This window comes from Notolepis coatsorum, assembly GCF_963971535.1.
Source record: "Notolepis coatsorum genome assembly, chromosome: 19".
NCBI lineage: Eukaryota > Metazoa > Chordata > Actinopteri > Aulopiformes > Paralepididae > Notolepis > Notolepis coatsorum.
Window position 1 is genome coordinate 16,515,695 of NC_140183.1, and position 22,342 is coordinate 16,538,036.

The 22,342-nt window shown below is 43.3% G+C and overlaps 1 protein-coding gene across 3 annotated transcripts in view; it reads left to right on the forward strand.

Moving 5' to 3' along the window:
• The window catches only part of col6a4a (collagen, type VI, alpha 4a), a 142,628-nt gene that overhangs the window by 68,153 nt on the left and 52,133 nt on the right, over window positions 1-22,342 (forward strand). For all 3 annotated transcript variants that reach the window (XM_084336025.1, XM_084336026.1, XM_084336027.1), the window contains 10 exons: window positions 267-622; window positions 1,294-1,372; window positions 3,693-3,838; window positions 6,017-6,109; window positions 9,056-9,109; window positions 16,487-16,558; window positions 18,199-18,225; window positions 18,812-18,856; window positions 20,421-20,474; window positions 21,304-21,366. In XM_084336025.1, the coding sequence (XP_084192151.1) occupies window positions 267-622; window positions 1,294-1,372; window positions 3,693-3,838; window positions 6,017-6,109; window positions 9,056-9,109; window positions 16,487-16,558; window positions 18,199-18,225; window positions 18,812-18,856; window positions 20,421-20,474; window positions 21,304-21,366 (989 nt within the window). The remainder of the gene's footprint in view (window positions 1-266; window positions 623-1,293; window positions 1,373-3,692; window positions 3,839-6,016; window positions 6,110-9,055; window positions 9,110-16,486; window positions 16,559-18,198; window positions 18,226-18,811; window positions 18,857-20,420; window positions 20,475-21,303; window positions 21,367-22,342) is intronic.

A 22,342-nucleotide genomic window follows, 5' to 3' on the forward strand; every position in this document is an offset into this window, starting at 1 on the left:
ATATGATCTCTCTTTTTAGTTTATTTTATCTTTTCACCTGTGTTGTCCTATTTTAAGCACTTTGAACTGCAACTTCTGTATGAAAAGTGCTATACAAATAAAGTTATTATTATTATTATTTGTACAAAATGTATTTTTATCCCTGTTATATGTATTCTGAACTGTTTCTATTTGTAATCTCGACGGCATTGCAAATGAGGGTAAAACCGCAATGTCTCTTTTCGTAAAAATAAATAAATGTCTCTCTTCTCTCTCCCTCCCCCTAGGAGGCTGCCTCGTCAACATCGCCATGGGATTCGATATTACTCGCAGGACCGGATCGCCGCTGCTGCTCGGCGGTCATCCCAAGCTCCAGAGCTTCCTCCCGGAGATCATCCACTACGTGTCCACCCTGCAGGGCCTGTGCTGCCTCGAGGGCAAGACAGTCACGTCCAAGATCGGCTTCCGCGTGGTGGAGAGCAGCGGAAAGGTCCGGGACGACATGACCTTCGAGCCCTACAGCGACGCGGTGGTGAGGAAGGTGCTGGACCTGAAGATGTCCGAGCCCACACACTTCAACGCGGCTCTGCTGGAGTCCTTCGGGGAGAAGTTCAGTACACGACAGTTCACATCCGGTGCGAAGGTAGGTCTGCACCAGGGCTATTGTAGTTTTGTATTTTCCATAATTTCTGTGGTCACGTGATACATGTAGTCTTGTGGTTAGATGATACATGTAGTCTTGTGGTTAGATGATACATGTTGTGGTTAGATAATACATGTAGTCTTGTGGTTAGACGATACATGTTGTGGTTAGATAATACATGTAGTCTTGTGGTTAGACGATACATGTTGTGGTTAGATAATACATGTAGTCTTGTGGTTAGATGATACATGTTGTGGTTAGATGATACATGTAGTCTTGTGGTTAGATGATACATGTAGTCTTGTGGTTAGATGATACATGTAGTCTTGTGGTTAGATGATACATGTAGTCTTGTGGTCACATGATACACGTAGTCTTGTGGTTAGATGATACATGTAGTCTTGTGGTTAGATGATACATGTAGTCTTGTGGTTAGATGATACATGTAGTCTTGTGGTTAGATGATACATGTAGTCTTGTGGTCACATGATACACGTAGTCTTGTGGTTAGATGATACACGTAGTCTTGTGGTCACGTGATACAGTGATACACGTATAGTCTTGGGGAAATGATATAATGCCAAAATTTCATTCAAAGTCATGGTGTGTAATTTCCAAAGGATGTAAGTTTAACTGCTTAACATTTAACATGTCAATCATATGTCCGTCAGGTGCTGGTGATCTTTTCAGACGGACTTGACGATGACGTGGTTCGATTGCAGCAAACGTCAGAGCGTCTGCGTGAATCTGGTAAGCAAGACACCATAGCAACGCAAGACACCATAGCAACGCAAGACACCATAGCCACGCAAGACACCATAGCAACGCAAGACACCATAGCAACGCAAGACACCATAGCAACGCTGCACCGATATCTCTGGTTTCCAGATTCTAGATTTCAGGATTCACTGGGTCAACATGCCGTTCCTTCCAGGCAGCTGGGAGCCAATAGTGCCTCTTTGTTGGCTAAATACGGATAGGGTCAGGTCAATACTTAGCCGTAAGAGGGAAACCCCTTTGATAGCAGTTTACCGATTTCTTTTGTTGTTTGAATTTTACTCATCATGGACACACTGACTTGCAGTCTGATATGAGACAAGTGAGTTTCATTGACCAATGCAGCAGCAGTGCAGAGATATTCCATTCTAAAATGCTGTGGTCGTCCAACCAATCAGAGAGGCTCATGCTTATTCCAACAAAACTCCTGTTGAGATTCTCTGATTGGTTAGAAGGGTGCTCTGTTTAGAATGGAATATTATCTGCTACAATGTCAATGGAACTCGCTCATCTCATAGACTGTGAGTCAACATGTCCATGTTAAGATGTTTTGGAGCAAAAAAAAAAAAAAAAAAAAAAAAATATTTGATAAAAGAATCTTACACATTGTAGCTTTAATGTGGAAACAGCTATCGAAGAGACTTCCCTTTTAGGGCTAAAGTATTGACAAATCATACATAATGTGGAAAACGCAAAAAAAATCGATCCTTCCAACCCGTTCCCTGTCCTTCCACCCCGTTCCCTGTCCTTCCACCCCGTTCCCAGTCCTTCCACCCCGTTCCCTGTCCTTCCACCCCGTTCCCTGTCCTTCCACCCCGTTCCCTGTCCTTCCACCCCGTTCCCTGTCCTTCCACCCCGTTCCCTGTCCTTCCACCCCGTTCCCTGTCCTTCCACCCCGTTCCCAGTCCTTCCACCCCGTTCCCTGTCCTTCCACCCCGTTCCCTGTCCTTCCACCCCGTTCCCTGTCCTTCCACCCCGTTCCCTGTCCTTCCACCCCGTTCCCTGTCCTTCCAACCCGTTCCCTGTCCTTCCACCCCGTTCCCAGTCCTTCCACCCCGTTCCCAGTCCTTCCACCCCGTTCCCTGTCCTTCCACCCCGTTCCCTGTCCTTCCACCCCGTTCCCAGTCCTTCCACCCCGTTCCCTGTCCTTCCACCACAGCAGTCCTGTCCACTACCAGAGTGCTTACGTGCTAAAGTGCCTGATCATTCAGTTGCTTAAGCTAAATGTTTATCACCCAAGTAAACACACAGCCTTCCTGCTTTTGAATAGGTATCAGTGCACTGCTGACTGTGGCTCTGTGTGGTGTCCTCCTTCTCCTTCTTTGTCTTCTCCTCCTTCTCCTTCTTTGTATTCTCCTCCTTCTCCTTCCCTTATTTGTCTTCTCCTTCTTTGTCTTCTCCTTCTTCTTTGTCTTCTCCTCCTTCTCCTTCTTCTTTGTCTTCTCCTCATTCTCCTTCTTCTCCTTCTTCTTCTTTGTCTTCTCCTTCTCATTCTTCTTCTTTGTCTTCTCCTTCTTCTTTGTCTTCTCCTTCTTTGTATTCTCCTTCTTCTTTGTCTTCTCCTCCTTCTCCTTCTTCTTTGTCTTCTCCTCATTCTCCTTCTTCTTCTTGGTCTTCTCCTTCTCATTCTTCTTCTTTGTCTTCTCCTTCTTCTTTGTCTTCTTCTCTCCTTCTTCTTCTTGTCTTATTCTTCATTTCCTTCTTATTTGTCTTATTCTTCATTTTCTTCTTTGTATTCTTCTCCTTCTTCTTCTTTGTCTTCTCCTTCGTATTTGTCTTCTTCTTCTTTGTCTTTTCCTTCTTCTTCCTCTTTGTCATCTCCTTCTTGTCTTTTCCTTTTTCTTCTTCTTCTTCTTTCTTCTTCTCTTCTTCTTCTTCTTCTTCTTCTTCTTCTTCTTCTTTCTTCTTCTTCTTCTTCTTCTTCTTCTTCTTCTTTGTCTTTTCTCCTCTCCTTCTCCTTCTTCTTCTTCTTCTTCTTCCTTCTTCTCTCTTCTTCTTTTCTTCTTCTTCTTCTTCTTCTTCTTCTTCTCTTCTTCTTCTTCTTCTTCTTCTTCTTCTTTCTTCTTCTTCTTCTTTTCTTCTTTCTTCTTCTTTTCTTCTTCTTCTTCTTCTTCTTCTCTTCTTCTTCTTCTTCTTCTTCTTCTTTCTTTCTTTCTCTTCTTCTTCTTCTTCTTCTTCTTCTTCTTCTTCTTCTTCTTCTTCTTCTTCTTCTTCTTCTTCTTCTTCTTCTTCTTCTTCTTCTTCTTCTTCTTCTTCTTCTTCTTTGTCTACTTCTCCTTCTGCTCTTGAATAGGTATCAACGCGCTGCTCATCGTGGCTCTGGATGGAGTGCAGCGTCCTGAACAGCTGCAGGCGGTGGAGTTTGGCCGGGGCTTCGGCTACGACCTCCCTCTCAGCATCGCCATGCACAGCGTGGGCAGCGCCATGCTGAAGGAAGTCGTAAGTGGTTCAGTATCACGACGGTCTGTCACCCCTAGGGCTGACCTTTGAAGCTTCGGGGCCGGGATTCGATTTTAATATCGATATATTTCTTTTTATATTAGAATTTTATTTTCCCGTTCGAATCCCGTGCAGCATCGAACGAAGCTTCGAAGCTTCGAAGTATGCAAGGATCCACTGTCCCTGATGACATCACCGGTGGCCGCGTTCAAGCTCATTTACTCTCAATAACTGTCAAACTAAATTAATGTGTGTATAACTGTTTAGAGATTTTGGATGTGTGTGAGATTGCAAAACTATATCTTTTTTTACACATTGTAGCTTTATTGTAGCTGTGGAAACAGCTATCGAAGGGATTTCCCTTTTAGGGTTAAAGTATTGACAAATCTTACACATTGTAGATTTAGTTTAATGTGGAAACAGCTTTGTGTTTTGGGTGTTTTGTGCCCCTTCAGTGAGGGAAGTTGTTCAGAAATGTCAGCACGTCAAGAATACCAGACCTGATTGTCTCCTCTGACCCGTCCTCTTGTCCTGTCGTCAGGCAGACCCGTCTTCTTGTCCTGGCGTGTCAGGCAGACCCTCAGGGTGAACGAGGGATGACAGGGTAGAATAATGAGCCTCGTCTCTCATCGCAAAAGAGGAAACACGTTACTTAAACACAGATGACATACCGTAATAAGGGGGAACAATAGCACTGTATATTGTGTGTATTGAATGGAACATATTGAATGGAACATTTTGCAATCAGTCATGATGACACATCTCTATAATCAGTGACGTACTACAGTGATGTTAGCAGTGAAGTGAAGTTGATGATATAGTTTGTTGGTTTGTTCTTCTTTCTCACGTCAACACGTCTATCTCTTCTTGGTTTCTCTTTGTAATTGTATTTGTATATGTATTTTATTAGTTATTACTTTTTACGTCTTCCCCTTCTTCTTCTTCTTCCTCTTCTCCGTCTTCTCCTTCTTCTTCTTTGTCTTCTCCTTCTTCTTCTTTGTCTTCTCCTTCTTTTTATTCTTCTTTGTCTTATTCTCCTTCTTTGTCTTCTTCATCTTCTTCTTTGTCTTCTTCTCCTTCTTTGTCTTCCTCTTCATCTTCTTCTTTGTCTTCTTCTTCTTTGTCTTCTTCTTCTTATTATTATCTGTCTTGTTTTTCTTCTTCTTCATCTTGTTCTTCTTCATCTTGTTCTTCTTTGTCTTCCTCTTATTATTATTATTATTATTATTATTATTATTATTATTATTATTATTATTATTATTATTATTATTATATTATTATTATTATTATTATTATCTGTCTTGTTTTTCTTCTTCTTCATCTTGTTCTTCTTCATCTTGTTCTTCTTTGTCTTCCTCTTATTATTATTATTATTATTATTATTATTATTATTATTATTATTATTATTATTATTATTATTATTATTATTATTATTATTATTATTATTATTATATTATTATTATTATTATTATCTGTCTTGTTTTTCTTCTTCTTCATCATCTTCTTCTTTTTTTTAATCCACTTTTTCCTCCTATTTTTCTGTATTTTCCTCCCATCCCAATTTAGTCGTTATGACAATTCCCCCCTCCCCTTCCTGGTCGTTGGGCGCATGTGCCCCCCACTGGTCGGTCTAGGGAGCCCTGAAGTCTATCACATGCTTCCTCCGATACATAGGAGACAGCCAGCAGCCTCTTTTCACCTGGCAGCGAGGACTCTCATTGGGGAAGTGTAACGCGTGGGAGGTCACACTACCTTCACCATTTCCCTCCCTCGCTGTGCAGGCGCCCTGACCGACCTGTAGGAGTCGCTGTTTACAACGACCAGAATACCACCCACCGGCTTCCCTCCCGCTGACACCGCCAATTGTGTCAGTATGACGACCGGCCAAGCCGGAGGCACCGCTGACAGCCGGATTCGATACCAGTGTCTCTGCGGTGGTAGACAGACGCTTAGTCCGCTGTGCTACCCGGCCGCCCCCTTCATCTTCTTCTTCATCTTCTTTGTCTTTGTCTTCTTCTTGATCCGTCTTGTTTTTCTTCTTCTTCTATTGTGAAAAGTGTTTATTGCTGTCATCATTATCACTCCCTCCCCCCTCCCTCCCTCTACCCCCCTCCCTCCCTCCCCCCTCCCTCCCTCTACCCCCCTCCCTCCCCCATCGTGCTCCTCTGCTTCCTGCAGGACGCCGTGGTGGACAGTGAGTGCTGTAATGTGACGTGTAAGTGCTCTGGACACGAAGGGGTCCGTGGCGGCCGGGGCCCCCCGGGGACAAAGGTGACATTACATTACATTACATTACATCACATTACATCACATCACATCACATTACATTACATTCAAATGTATTGTCATCAGGCAGCACAAGTACAGTAATTAAACTGGGTACAAAATATACAAATTAGTACTACTGAGTGTAGTGCTAATCAGATGTATGAACAGGGTTGTAGTATAATAAATAAAGACGGTATGACTACTACTGGCCAGTAGCTTAACGAGTAAGAGTAAGATATGTACAGATATAGATATAGTAAAGGACTATGTGCAGGTACAGTAAGTACAGGCAGGTGAGGATAGGTATATATACGGTGAGAATAAATATATATATATATATATGTGAGATTGCTGTTCATTGACTATAGTTCAGCTTTCAACACCATAGTCCCCACCAGACTGGTTGACAAGTTGATTGAGCTGGGTCTGAACGCCGCCCTGACTGCCTGGATCCTGGACTTTCTGACCGACACGCCCCAGGCGGTCAGGGTGGGTGGACACACCTCCAACTCAATCACCCTGAGCATCGGGTCCCCCCAGGGCTGTGTCCTCAGCCCCCTGCTGTATTCGCTGTACACACATGACTGTGTGGCCAGGTTCAGCTCCAACTCCATAGTGAAGTTTGTGGACGACGCGGTGGTGGTGGGTCTGATCTCTAACAACGACGAGAAGGCCTACCGGGAGGAGGTTGATGTCCTGGCACTCTGGTGCCGGGATAACAGCCTACTCCTGAACATTGGTAAGACCAAGGAGCTGATCGTGGATTTTAGGAGAATACAGCAGTGGACACAGATGCCACTGTGGATGAATGGGGTTATCGTGGACAGGGTGAGCAGTTTTAAGTACCTGGCAGTCCACATCACAGAGGACCTGACATGGACAACACACACTGTTAAGAGTGTAGAGAGAGTGTAAAGCAGAGCGTACTATGGGTATTGCACTACCACCCCTGCAGGACTTATACAACAGGAGGTGCAAATCCAGAGCCTGTAGAATAATGAAGGACCCTCACCACCCCAACAATAGCCTGTTCAAGCTGCTGCGGTCAGGCAAGTGCCTCCGCATACATGCAGCAAGAACAGAGAGACTCAGACTCAGCTTCTTCCCCCAGGCCATCAGAACACTGAACACTGATTTCTCCACACACAAGCACACATGAATACACACACACACACACACACACACACACACACACACACACACACACACACACACACACACACACACACACACACACACACACACACACACACACACACACACACACACACACACACACACACACACACACACACACACACACACACACACACACACACACACACACGCCACACATCCTGCACTCTCTCACACACAAACACACTACAGGTCACTTTAAACACAAGAAAAGGTCACTTTAAAAAACATAACTGTATGTTTTTGTATAGTATAGTTAGTATAGCTAGTATAGTATATTAGTTACAGTATATAATATAGTATAACTGTATATTGTATAGTATATTGTATAGTAGTGTATATATGACTCATTACCTTTAATTCGTAAGCTTAGCATTGTATAGTATTTTATCTTAGTACTTTTTATAATGCCATTTTTATGATCTATTCTTGTTTATTCTATTATTATTTGTATTTTTTTTGCACAATCAAGGCGGGCATGGCCACCTTCATTTCACTACATGTCTCGTGTATGTATGTGACGAATAAATATCTTGAATCTTGAATATATACATATATATACGTACGTATAATATATGGTATATACAGCATTATTGTACATGCTATTGTACAGAGCTATGGGTTATGTGCAGGTGTACAAGCAAGTATATTGAGGGGTTGTATGCAGGTATATTCAGACAAATATGGGTATATATTAAGATATAAATGTAAATATGCAGTATATACAGCACTGTTGTACACGCTATAATACAACTAGACAGTGAAAGCAGTAGGTAGGTATACATTGAGTATAGGCTCAGAGTCGTACAGCATGGGTAACAGGGCCTAGGGTGTAGGGTGTAGGCAATGGGGTCAGAGTTCACGGTTTATATGGTGGGGTCAACGTGGCACAGAGTTCAGAGAGATGACAGCTGAGGGAAAGAAGCTGTTCCTGAGTCTGCTTGACTTGGAGCGGATCCCGGAGGGGAGGATGGGAAATAGCATTGTTCTACTTGGAACCAAGGCTTGTAACGGATGTTTGCTTGAGTGGAATCGTGGAATTGATTTAGAATCAACACAAGGAAAGTGTATTTGGATTCAAGGACTGTTTTGGTAGCTTTCTTTGAATGCAGTTTCTCTCCTGTGGAGTACAGGTGTTCAACAAAACCATGAACATTGACTCAGCTAGACCTCTTTCTTGTATCCGTGGCGCTAACAGAAATAAAAGACGGCCCGGGCCTGTGTTGGAGTGCACATTGGCTTAGGGGACGATGGTGTCTTGTATGAACTACCAGTAATGTAGATCATATTGGCAACAAGGATGTGTTCCATCTTCATGTCAGATGATTTTCAAAGGGTTCGGAGCGTTGAAGATTTTTCACTCGATAGATGAATCTAGATTAATGTATTTTGATGCTTTGGATAATTGAAATTAATCTCCAAAGTAAGTTAAAGCATTAACTTTGACAGCCCTAATTTTAGTTGTTGTTGTTGTTGTTGTTGTTGTTGTTGTTGTTGTTGTTGTTGTTGTTGTTGTTGTTGTTGTTGTTGTTGTTGTTATATTTTTTTTCTGTGTCTGTCTTTCAATTTCAATGTATTTTTGTCTTTTTGTGGTTTGTGTAAAAAGGGGGGGGGGGGGGAACAAAAAAAATATATCACCATAATGCACCATTTACCATTTTACTATTCATTATTGAGAAAAATGTTAAGCTCAACTGTTGAAGCGTGTGTAGCATAGGGTGTTCGCCTGCCTTGTACCATTGTAACCTGCTCTTCATCCCGCTCTGCCTACAGGGCCTGCCTGGACCGAAGGGCCACCCCGGCTTCCCTGGGGAGGAAGGAGTAGCTGTAAGTGCCTCTCATTCTTTCCTCCGTGGGAGTTATTATCACAATGATCATGAAATAATAGAAGGCAGACATTTATTGCGGCAGGAAAAGGACTGTGGTAGTGATAACACGGCTCCCACGTTGTGGGAGTACTGTATAGTACTGTATAGTACTGGATAGAGTACACACTGTGGGAGTACTGTATAGTACTGTATAATACTGGATAGTGTACACACTGTGGGAGTACTGGATAGTGTACACACTGTGGGAGTACTGTATAGTGTACACACTGGGAGTACTGTATAGTGTACACACTGGGAGTACTGGATAGTGTACACACTGGGAGTACTGTATAGTGTACACACTGGGAGTACTGTATAGTGTACACACTGGGAGTACTGTATAGTGTACTGTACACACTGGGAGTACTGGATAGTACTGGATAGTGTACACACTGTGGGAGTACTGTATAGTACTGTATAGTACTGGATAGAGTACACACTGTGGGAGTACTGTATAGTACTGTATAGTACTGGATAGTGTACACACTGTGGGAGTACTGGATAGTGTACACACTGTGGGAGTACTGTATAGTGTACACACTGGGAGTACTGTATAGTGTACACACTGGGAGTACTGGATAGTGTACACACTGGGAGTACTGTATAGTGTACACACTGGGAGTACTGTATAGTGTACACACTGGGAGTACTGTATAGTGTACACACTGGGAGTACTGTATAGTGTACTGTACACACTGGGAGTACTGGATAGTACTGGATAGTGTACACACTGTGGGAGTACTGTATAGTACTGTATAGTACTGGATAGTGTACACACTGTGGGAGTACTGGATAGTGTACACACTGTAGGAGTACTGGATAGAGTACACACTGTGGGAGTACTGGATAGTGTACACACTGTGGGAGTACTGGATAGAGTACACACTGGGAGTACTGGATAGTGTACACACTGTGGGAGTACTGGATAGTGTACACACTGGGAGTACTGGATAGTGTACACACTGTGGGAGTACTGTATAGTGTACACACTGTGGGAGTACTGGATAGAGTACACACTGTGGGAGTACTGGATAGTGTACACACTGTGGGAGTACTGTATAGAGTACACACTGTGGGAGTACTGGATAGAGTACACACTGTGGGAGTACTGGATAGTGTACACACTGTGGGAGTACTGGATAGAGTACACACTGTGGGAGTACTGGATAGAGTACACACTGTGGGAGTACTGTATAGAGTACACACTGTGAGTACTGGATAGAGTACACACTGTGGGAGTACTGGATAGAGTACACACTGTGAGTACTGGATAGAGTACACACTGTGGGAGTACTGGATAGAGTACACACTGTGGGAGTACTGTATAGTGTACACACTGTGGGAGTACTGGATAGTGTACACACTGTGGGAGTACTGGATAGTGTACACACTGTGGGAGTACTGGATAGAGTACACACTGTGGGAGTACTGGATAGAGTACACACTGTGGGAGTACTGTATAGAGTACACACTGTGGGAGTACTGGATAGTGTACACACTGTGGGAGTACTGGATAGAGTACACACTGTGGGAGTACTGGATAGTGTACACACTGTGGGAGTACTGGATAGAGTACACACTGTGGGAGTACTGTATAGAGTACACACTGGGAGTACTGGATAGTGTACACACTGTGGGAGTACTGGATAGTGTACACACTGTGGGAGTACTGGATAGAGTACACACTGTGGGAGTACTGTATAGTGTACACACTGTGGGAGTACTGGATAGTGTACACACTGTGGGAGTACTGTATAGTGTACACACTGGGAGTACTGGATAGTGTACACACTGGGAGTACTGTATAGTGTACACACTGGGAGTACTGTATAGTGTACACACTGGGAGTACTGGATAGTGTACACACTGGGAGTACTGGATAGTGTACACACTGGGAGTACTGTATAGTGTACACACTGGGAGTACTGTATAGTGTACACACTGGGAGTACTGTATAGTGTACTGTACACACTGGGAGTACTGGATAGTACTGGATAGTGTACACACTGTGGGAGTACTGTATAGTACTGTATAGTACTGGATAGTGTACACACTGTGGGAGTACTGGATAGTGTACACACTGTAGGAGTACTGGATAGAGTACACACTGTGGGAGTACTGGATAGTGTACACACTGGGAGTACTGGATAGTGTACACACTGTGGGAGTACTGTATAGTGTACACACTGTGGGAGTACTGGATAGAGTACACACTGTGGGAGTACTGGATAGTGTACACACTGTGGGAGTACTGTATAGAGTACACACTGTGGGAGTACTGGATAGAGTACACACTGTGGGAGTACTGGATAGAGTACACACTGTGGGAGTACTGTATAGAGTACACACTGTGAGTACTGGATAGAGTACACACTGTGGGAGTACTGGATAGAGTACACACTGTGGGAGTACTGTATAGTGTACACACTGTGGGAGTACTGGATAGTGTACACACTGTGGGAGTACTGGATAGTGTACACACTGTGGGAGTACTGGATAGAGTACACACTGTGGGAGTACTGGATAGAGTACACACTGTGGGAGTACTGGATAGTGTACACACTGTGGGAGTACTGGATAGAGTACACACTGTGGGAGTACTGTATAGAGTACACACTGGGAGTACTGGATAGTGTACACACTGTGGGAGTACTGGATAGTGTACACACTGTGGGAGTACTGGATAGAGTACACACTGTGGGAGTACTGTATAGTGTACACACTGTGGGAGTACTGGATAGAGTACACACTGTGGGAGTACTGTATAGAGTACACACTGTGAGTACTGGATAGAGTACACACTGTGGGAGTACTGGATAGAGTACACACTGTGGGAGTACTGTATAGAGTACACACTGTGAGTACTGGATAGAGTACACACTGTGGGAGTACTGGATATAATACACACTGTGGGAGTACTGGATAGAGTACACACTGTGGGAGTACTGGATAGTGTACACACTGTGGGAGTACTGTATAGTGTACACACTGTGGGAGTACTGGATAGAGTACACACTGTGGGAGTACTGTATAGTGTACACACTGTGGGAGTACTGTATAGAGTACACACTGTGGGAGTACTGGATAGTGTACACACTGTGGGAGTACTGGATAGAGTACACACTGTGGGAGTACTGGATAGCGTACACACTGTGGGAGTACTGTATAGAGTACACACTGTGGGAGTACTGTATAGTGTACACACTGTGGGAGTACTGGATAGAGTACACACTGTGGGAGTACTGGATAGTGTACACACTGTGGGAGTACTGGATAGTGTACACACTGTGGGAGTACTGTATAGAGTACACACTGTGGGAGTACTGGATAGAGTACACACTGTGTGAGTACTGTATAGAGTACACACTGTGGGAGTACTGTATAGTGTACACACTGTGGGAGTACTGGATAGAGTACACACTGTGGGAGTACTGGATAGTGTACACACTGTGGGAGTACTGGATAGAGTACACACTGTGGGAGTACTGTATAGAGTACACACTGTGGGAGTACTGGATAGAGTACACACCGTGGGAGTACTGTATAGTGTACACACTGTGGGAGTACTGGATAGAGTACACACTGTGGGAGTACTGGATAGTGTACACACTGTGGGAGTACTGGATAGAGTACACACTGTGGGAGTACTGGATAGAGTACACACTGTGGGAGTACTGGATAGAGTACACACTGTGGGAGTACTGGATAGAGTACACACTGTGGGAGTACTGTATAGTGTACACACTGTGGGAGTACTGGATAGAGTACACACTGTGGGAGTACTGGATAGTGTACACACTGTGGGAGTACTGGATAGAGTACACACTGTGGGAGTACTGGATAGAGTACACACTGTGGGAGTACTGGATAGTGTACACACTGTGGGAGTACTGGATAGAGTACACACTGTGGGAGTACTGGATAGTGTACACACTGTGGGAGTACTGTATAGAGTACACACTGTGGGAGTACTGGATAGAGTACACACTGTGGGAGTACTGTATAGAGTACACACTGTGGGAGTACTGGATAGAGTACACACTGTGGGAGTACTGGATAGAGTACACACTGTGGGAGTACTGGATAGTGTACACACTGTGGGAGTACTGGATAGAGTACACACTGTGGGAGTACTGGATAGAGTACACACTGTGGGAGTACTGGATAGAGTACACACTGGGAGTACTGGATAGAGTACACACTGTGGGAGTACTGGATACTGTACACACTGTGGGAGTACTGGATAGAGTACACACTGTGGGAGTACTGGATAGTGTACACACTGTGGGAGTACTGGATAGTGTACACACTGTGGGAGTACTGGATAGTGTACACACTGTGGGAGTACTGGATAGTGTACACACTGTGGGAGTACTGGATAGTGTACACACTGTGGGAGTACTGTATAGAGTACACACTGTGGGAGTACTGGATAGAGTACACACTGTGTGAGTACTGTATAGAGTACACACTGTGGGAGTACTGTATAGTGTACACACTGTGGGAGTACTGGATAGAGTACACACTGTGGGAGTACTGGATAGTGTACACACTGTGGGAGTACTGGATAGTGTACACACTGTGGGAGTACTGTATAGAGTACACACTGTGGGAGTACTGGATAGAGTACACACTGTGTGAGTACTGTATAGAGTACACACTGTGGGAGTACTGTATAGTGTACACACTGTGGGAGTACTGGATAGAGTACACACTGTGGGAGTACTGGATAGTGTACACACTGTGGGAGTACTGGATAGAGTACACACTGTGGGAGTACTGGATAGAGTACACACCGTGGGAGTACTGGATAGAGTACACACTGTGGGAGTACTGGATACTGGATAGAGTACACACTGTGGGAGTACTGTATAGTGTACACACTGTGGGAGTACTGTATAGTGTACACACTGTGGGAGTACTGTATATAATACACACTGTGGGAGTACTGTATATAATACACACTGTGGGAGTACTGGATAGAGTACACACTGTGGGAGTACTGTATAGTGTACACACTGTGGGAGTACTAGGGGTGGGAATCACCAGTTTCATCATGATACGATACGATATCGATTCTTTGGACAACGATACGATATTTGCCGATATCACAAAGTCTCTCACGATACAATACGATACGATTAGATTCAGGTGCCTGCGATCGATATGAGATGATATCATATGCCCATTTGACACAATCAGTTATGAGACTCGCCACAGGATTTTCAAAATAAGAGTATCGATATGAATCGATCTTATTACATCGCATCGATCCGATTCGATCGTTGATAATTACATCGATGTATCGATCTGGATCGATGTATCGTCCCACCCCTAGGGAGTACTGTATATAATACACACTGTGGGAGTACTGTATATAATACACACTGTGGGAGTACTGGATAGAGTACACACTGTGGGAGTACTGTATAGTGTACACACTGTGGGAGTACTGTATATAATACACACTGTGGGAGTACTGTATATAATACACACTGTGGGAGTACTGTATAGAGTACACACTGTGGGAGTACTGGATAGAGTACACAAGGTTGGGAGGTTAAACATGTAGACTAATCCACTACAGATTACTGATGATGTCCTGCTTACAATTTTCAAACCTTTATTTAAACTCGAAAAAAGGCAACTGAGGTTTCCCTCATTTACAGTCACGTCGAGTGAAACTTACAGAGTTAACATACAGAGTTAAGCTAAACAAATCACACAGCATCTGCAATCATAACAATTAGTCAAGTAAGGATAACAATCAATTAAAACACGTCCAACTTGATCGACAAAGGTTGGAGATCAAGGTTTTAAACTCTGCAACAGAGGGGAGAATCTCAAGCTTTAAGGACTGTTGGAGTTCATTCCATGAGCTAGAGGCATCATAGCAACATGCAGATTTACCCTGTTCAGAGCAAACTGGACCTTAAGAACCAGCCGGGTTCCCTAGGCTCCAAACAATTCCATTCCAACAATGATTGAGGAGGAGGTAGTTTACCAATAATGGCCTTAAAAATGAACAAATACCTAATTGCAATTAGGTTGGATTAGATTAGATTAAAATGTATTGTCATTGCGCAGCACAAGTACAGAAAATAAATTGTCATCTAACCAGAGTGCAATGGTAACAGTAAAGTGTATTAACAATATACAATGTACAGGTGATTGAATGTGATATATATATAACAAGCCATTGAGTAATATGTTAAACTGATGTACAGTATAATTATGTGTACACAGTGATACAGGTATAAATATAAATATACTATGGGCATAAGCCATAGTACTAGTGATGACCTCAGACATGTAATCTGATTATATTTAGCTACCCTTGGTTTACATGGCCTCCGAAATACATACAGTTATACAGACAACTGATTCGAATCTATAGACTGTAATCTGAATCATGTTATTATATTTTTGTGTTATTATCCACAACAAAATCTACTTTTATTACTATAACTGTAACTATAACTTTTTTATTTTATGTGAGAGAATGTTAGTGTCTACATTCTCTTTACCAATAGTAATAATAATAATAATAATAATAATAATAATAATAATAATAATAATAATAATAATAATAATAATAATAATAATAATAATAATAATAATAATAATAATAATAATAATAATAATAATAATAATAATAATAATAATAATAATAATAATAATAATGTGATCACTGTGATTATTACTAATTACTACTTCACAGAAGCTGATCACAGTTGCTGTTGTCCCGTAATCAGATTACTGTAATGCGGTTAGATTTAATCTGATACTCTGGCTAACTCTGACTAGGATGCCTAACTCTGAGAGGATGAGCAAGAGGCCTTGTGTCTGTGGAGCCTCAGGGTTCGAGAGCAGCATCGCTGGGCCATAAGTAACCAGTTACCTGCTCATTTTTCAGAAAGCCAGTCTGAGGTGTCCAGAGTAGGCGTTGCATTGCATTGCCTGTCACTGCTGACGTGCCCTCGAGCAAGGCACAGCATTTGAAGAGATGTGTATGTGTGTGTGTCGACGCATGAGTAGTCGGGGTGAATTCACCTTCAATTCCAAGTGAAGACGTAAATGGTTATTAGACTTGCAACGAGCGATTCATTGTCCCTACCTGTAGATAGGACAGTACTGTCTATGATAAGTGGTAACACCTATTTCATACTATTCCATTTGAACCATGTGACCCTCACAGCCATTTCTTATTACATTTTATTTGACTTATTTTAAATGTTTTGTTTCTTTTGACTTCTCATTCTCATTCTTCTCTTCCTTTTTTCCTTCCCCTTCTCCCCTTTCTTCTCCTTCTGTCTCTGTCTCTGTGTTCTCCCAGGGAGACAGAGGTCTGCCTGGCCCCTCTGGACCGCAGGGTATTCAAGGCTGCCCTGGGACAAGAGGACAGAAGGTAACGGACTGACTGCACCGGTTGTGACGTTGGGGCAGAGAGCAAGCAGAGGTCAAGCAGTATCATAATAACAGACTCTTTATGTAAACAAAGGCGTAGGAGATTGGAAATGTATACTAGCCGTTGATTAACTGTGCCTCGGTGGCTCGGTGGATGAACTACTTTAAAGTAACAGTATAGTGGTGAAATACATTAGTCCCACTCCTTGTGAGTCAGCTCACTTGCAGAGTATAGTACAGAGTATAGTACAGATGTAGATATATTACACTTTGTGTGTGTGAGATCTTTCACTCATTCACTCTTAAATGGTGTTCCAAGGATTCAGTTTCCCCTCTTTGGGGCATTTAATGCAAAATATATAAGCATACTGTAGTAGTGGCCCTTCAGAAGGCAGCTAGCTACAAGCTGTAGGGGTGGAAATCTTTACCTAGGAAACGGGACGCCCCTCGTTATTCCATCAGCATCTGAAAACACTCCAGTTTGGAGGACCAGTTGGAGGACTACATGACCACAAAAGATCTCAACACCCTACTTTACGCACTGGCCTGCATGCCCCCCAGGCCAGTATATCTAGTTGCGATGGCATGATAGCGAAGATGAGTTGGACCTCTCAGCAGGACCTCTCAGTAGAACCTCTCAGTAGAACCTCTCAGCAGGGCCTCTCAGTAGGACCTTTCAGGACCTTTCAGGACCTCTCAGTAGGACCTCTCAGCAGGACCTCTCAGTAGAACCTCTCAGGACCTTTCAGGACCTCTCAGTAGGACCTCTCAGCAAGACCTCTCAGCAGGACCTCTCAGTAGGACCTCTCAGCAGGACCTTTCAGGACCTCTCAGCAGGACCTCTCAGTAGGACCTCTCAGTAGGACCTTTCAGGACCTCTCAGTAGGACCTCTCAGTAGGACCTTTCAGGACCTCTCAGCAGGACCTCTCAGTAGGACCTCTCAGTAGGACCTTTCAGGACCTCTCAGCAGGACCTCTCAGTAGAACCTCTCAGCAGGACCTCTCAGCAGGACCTCTCAGTAGGACCTTTCAGGACCTCTCAGCAGGACCTCTCAGTAGAACCTCTCAGCAGGACCTCTCAGCAGGACCTCTCAGTAGGACCTTTCAGGACCTCTCAGTAGGACCTTTCAGGACCTCTCAGTAGGACCTTTCAGGACCTCTCAGCAGGACCTCTCAGCAGGACCTCTCAGTAGGACCTTTCAGGACCTCTCAGTAGGACCTTTCAGGACCTCTCAGTAGGACCTTTCAGGACCTCTCAGCAGGACCTCTCAGTAGGACCTTTCAGGACCTCTCAGTAGGACCTCTCAGAAGGACCTCTCAGTAGGACCTTTCAGGACCTCTCAGTAGGACCTCTCAGAAGGACCTCTCAGTAGGACATTTCAGGACCTCGCAGCAGGACCAGACTGGTCATTGGGCCGGTGGCCTGACCTGCTAAATGGCCTCTGCAGAAAATAATATTTCTTCCCCCACTTAAAAAAACGGACTAGGGCTATATTCCACACTATAATCCCCGGGCCTGAATTATTTCCCCAGAGGTTAAAACCTGAATGACAGAGAACACCTTATTGGCAGCTGCTAATGTGAAATGTCTCTTGACCCTCAACTCTTGTTTTTCTTTTCTTTTTTCTCTCTGTTTAACAGGGCTTCAGAGGGCACAGGGGCAACAGGGTGAGTGGCTGAAGCGTTTGGAATGTAAATCAGATAAGTGAAGTCATGACGAGATGTGTTGTCGTATGTTTGGAGGAATGTTTATCTACGCAGAGATCTACTGGAGTCACACCGCAGTATTTGAGGAACTAACGGAAATTCTTAGTCCACCAATAATTACAGGGTTTTGTTGACTAACTGAATAGAACATTTTATAGACAAATGATGTACAGTTCGGCTGAAGAACTCAATCAGGCACAGTGACCTCTAGTCGAGTTCCAAATACCAAAAGCATATAGTATTACCGTTATAAATTGTCCAGGAAATAACTCATTCATCACAGGGGAAGAAAGGATTTATAAAGAAAATAAAAAAGAAGAAGTAATTATCCCAATCCTAACGAACAATTATGATATCACGATTGGACTGTCATGATCGTCTATAATGCATTACAAGTTGTAAGACCATGTTATAATCTGTTTGAGCTATATTCCATTGCTCATCAAGTCTAAAATAAAATGTAAAAAAATGTAATAAAATAAAACGTTTTTGTGGTGTTACTTAGTGAAATGTGATGGTTACTTAATGGTGATTATATCACTTACAGGGTGATGATGGAGACCAGGGGCTCGATGGAGTCAACGGTGAACAGGTAATCACACCTGCACTATTCATTTCATTGTTAATTTTCTTCTGCAGATTTTCTGCAGTGTAAAAGCAACAAATTAAAAGGTCAGATAGATATATATCCTTTTCATTTATTTATCTCTTCTTGCAAGAAATGTGTTAAAAGTTAAGTTTTTTAATGTGTAATCAGTAGATACATTTAACGTAGGGTGATCACCGTACCAACCAGGAGATAGATTTAACGTAGGGTTATCAATGTACCAACCAGGAGATAGATTTAACGTAGGGCTATCACCGTACCAACCAGGAGATAGATTTAACGTAGGGTTATCAATGTACCAACCAGGAGATAGATTTAACGTAGGGCTATCACCGTACCAACCAGGAGATAGATTTAACGTAGGGCTATCACCGTACCAACCAGGAGATGGATTTAACATAGGGCTATCACCGTACCAACCAGGAGATAGATTTAACGTAGGGCTATCACCGTACCAACCAGGAGATGGATTTAACATAGGGCTATCACCGTACCAACCAGGAGATAGATTTAACATAGGGCTATCACCGTACCAACCAGGAGATAGATTTAACGTAGGGCTATCACCGTACCAACCAGGAGATAGATTTAACATAGGGCTATCACCGTACCAACCAGGAGATAGATTTAACATAGGGCTATCACCGTACCAACCAGGAGATAGATTTAACGTAGGGCTATCACCGTACCAACCAGGAGATGGATTTAACATAGGGCTATCACCGTACCAACCAGGAGATAGATTTAACGTAGGGCTATCACCGTACCAACCAGGAGATAGATTTAACGTAGGGCTATCACCGTACCAACCAGGAGATAGATTTAACGTAGGGCTATCACCGTACCAACCAGGAGATAGATTTAACGTAGGGCTATCACCGTACCAACCAGGAGATAGATTTAACGTAGGGCTATCACCGTACCAACCAGGAGATAGATTTAACGTAGGGCTATCACCGTACCAACCAGGAGATAGATTTAACGTAGGGCTATCACCGTACCAACCAGGAGATAGATTTAACGTAGGGCTATCACCGTACCAACCAGGAGATAGATTTAACATAGGGCTATCACCGTACCAACCAGGAGATAGATTTAACGTAGGGCTATCACCGTACCAACCAGGAGATAGATTTAATGTAGGGCTATCACCGTACCAACCAGGAGATAGATTTAACGTAGGGCTATCACCGTACCAACCAGGAGATAGATTTAATGTAGGGCTATCACCGTACCAACCAGGAGATAGATTTAACGTAGGGCTATCACCGTACCAGAATGGTCCCTTGAGAAAAAAGGTGTGGTAAAGAATTAAACCATTGAGACCAAGAACCATAATTCTGTTTTAAATTTCTAGATATTTTCAACTCTCTAAGCATCTAAAGACTGGAGTTTGCTGTTCTATATATTTGTTGTAAAAGACAACGGAGGGCTGATCATTTGGAATAATTATTTTTTTACGTTGGCAAGAACATTTCAAAATGGTTCTTCCTCTGAAGGATAACAATGAATCCAATGTTTGGTGAACTGGTTGATTTCCTGTCCGCAGGGTCTGACCGGCGCATCCGGAGGTTCTGGAGGGAAGGGAGACCCCGGCAGCCCGGTAAAAAAATACTTTTCTTATCTTGATTTGGTGAGATTTCTGTTTTCAGATACATGCTCTACCCTACAGGATGTTAAAATCTGGCTCAAAGAACGCCAGAGCTGCACCCACAGCTAAATTCATTAACGGTGTGTGTATGCAATTCAGCTTTATTCTGTTTTATATGTGTATTTTTGTTAAAATGTGTATATTGTGATGATGAATTGTATTTTATGTAGGCCTAATTTGATGTATGTTATGTGTGATAACATTTTTTATCACTTTAGGTTGATGCCCTTTTTTACATCTTGGCCAGGAACTACAGATGAAATCTAGCCTTCTGGCTAATTCTGGCGTATTTACATTTTTAATGTTGATTAATATGCACTGTCCCACAGAGGATGAACTTTTGGAACGGAACAGATACTTTCAGATTACAATCAAACCAGCAGACCAGCGAAACACCGCCGCCTGTTTCATCTCTGTGTTGTGACGGATCACCGTGGCCGCTTGGTTATTCACATGCCAGGCCACCCAATATACAACGGGTTATGGGGTTTTTCCTGAACCCTGAGATCATAAAACGTCTTCACGTTTACACGTAAATAACTGTGTAAACCCTCAGTTCAAATAAAAAGAGGAAACAAAACCACGTACATTTTGTGTTATGAGGCTTTCACACGACCGTGGCGGTCAAGCGCCACTGTGAGCCACTGTGAGCACGGTGATCCAATATGTTTTGATAGTAGTCGAGCCCTGGCAGTCAGCTGTCCTGGGGACGTGACGTGTGCTGACCGGTCTCTCTGTCCTGGGGACGTGACATGTGCTGACCGGTCTCTCTGTCTTGCAGGGTATCACGGGCATCACAGGAGAGTTGGGGCTGAAAGGACAGCGAGGACTGAGGGGAGACCCGGTGAGTTTCAAGGCTAAAGAACTTCTCATACTCCACATCTCTCTCTCTCTCTCTCTCTCTCTCTCTCTCTCTCTCTCGCTCTCTCTCTCTCTCGCTCTCTCTCTCTCTCTTTCTCTCTCTCTCTCTTGTTATGATGTATGTAACCAATTCACAGTGCTCTCTCTCTATCTTTCTCTCTATGTCTCTCTCTATTTCTCTCTCTATCTCTCAGTATCTCTCTTTCTCTATCTATCTCTTTCTCTCTCTGTCTCTCTATTTCTCTTTCTCTCTCTCTATCTCTCATTATATATCTGTCTCTTTCTTGTGTTCTCTCTCTCCTCTCTCTCTCTCTCTCTCTCTCTCTCTCTCTCTCTCTCTCTCTCTCTCTCTCTCTCTCGCTCTCTCTCTCTCTCCTCTCTTTATTGGAACCACTATCCAAGTACAATGTTGCCTAAATGCAGCATAGAATCAATATAGTCCAACATGCAATGTGTAAATGTGTACATGTGATAGCATTAAAATAACATCAAAGTAGTCCCTCTACCCTCCTCTACCCCCCCCCCCCACTCTCTCTTCTCTTTCCTTTCTTCTTCTCACTTTCAACTTCCATGTCTGCTACACACACCCTCCTCTATCTCTCCTCTCTCTCTCCTCTCCTCCTCTCTCTCTCTCTCTCTCTCTCTCTCTCTCTCTCTCTCTCCTCTCTCTCTCTCTACTGTATCTCTCTATCACCCCCCACTCTCTCTCTTGTCATGATGTATGTAACCAATTCACCCTGCTCTCTCTCTCTATCTCTCTCTCTCTCTCTCTCTCTCTCTCTCTCTCTCTCTCTCTCTCTCTCTCTCTCTCTCTCTCTCTCTCTTCTCTCTCTCTCTTTATTGGAACCACTGTCAAGTACAATGTTGCCCTAAATGCAGTATAGAATCTATATAGTCCAACATGCAATGTGTAAACGTGTACATAATATGATACCATTTAAAATAACATCAAAGTAGTC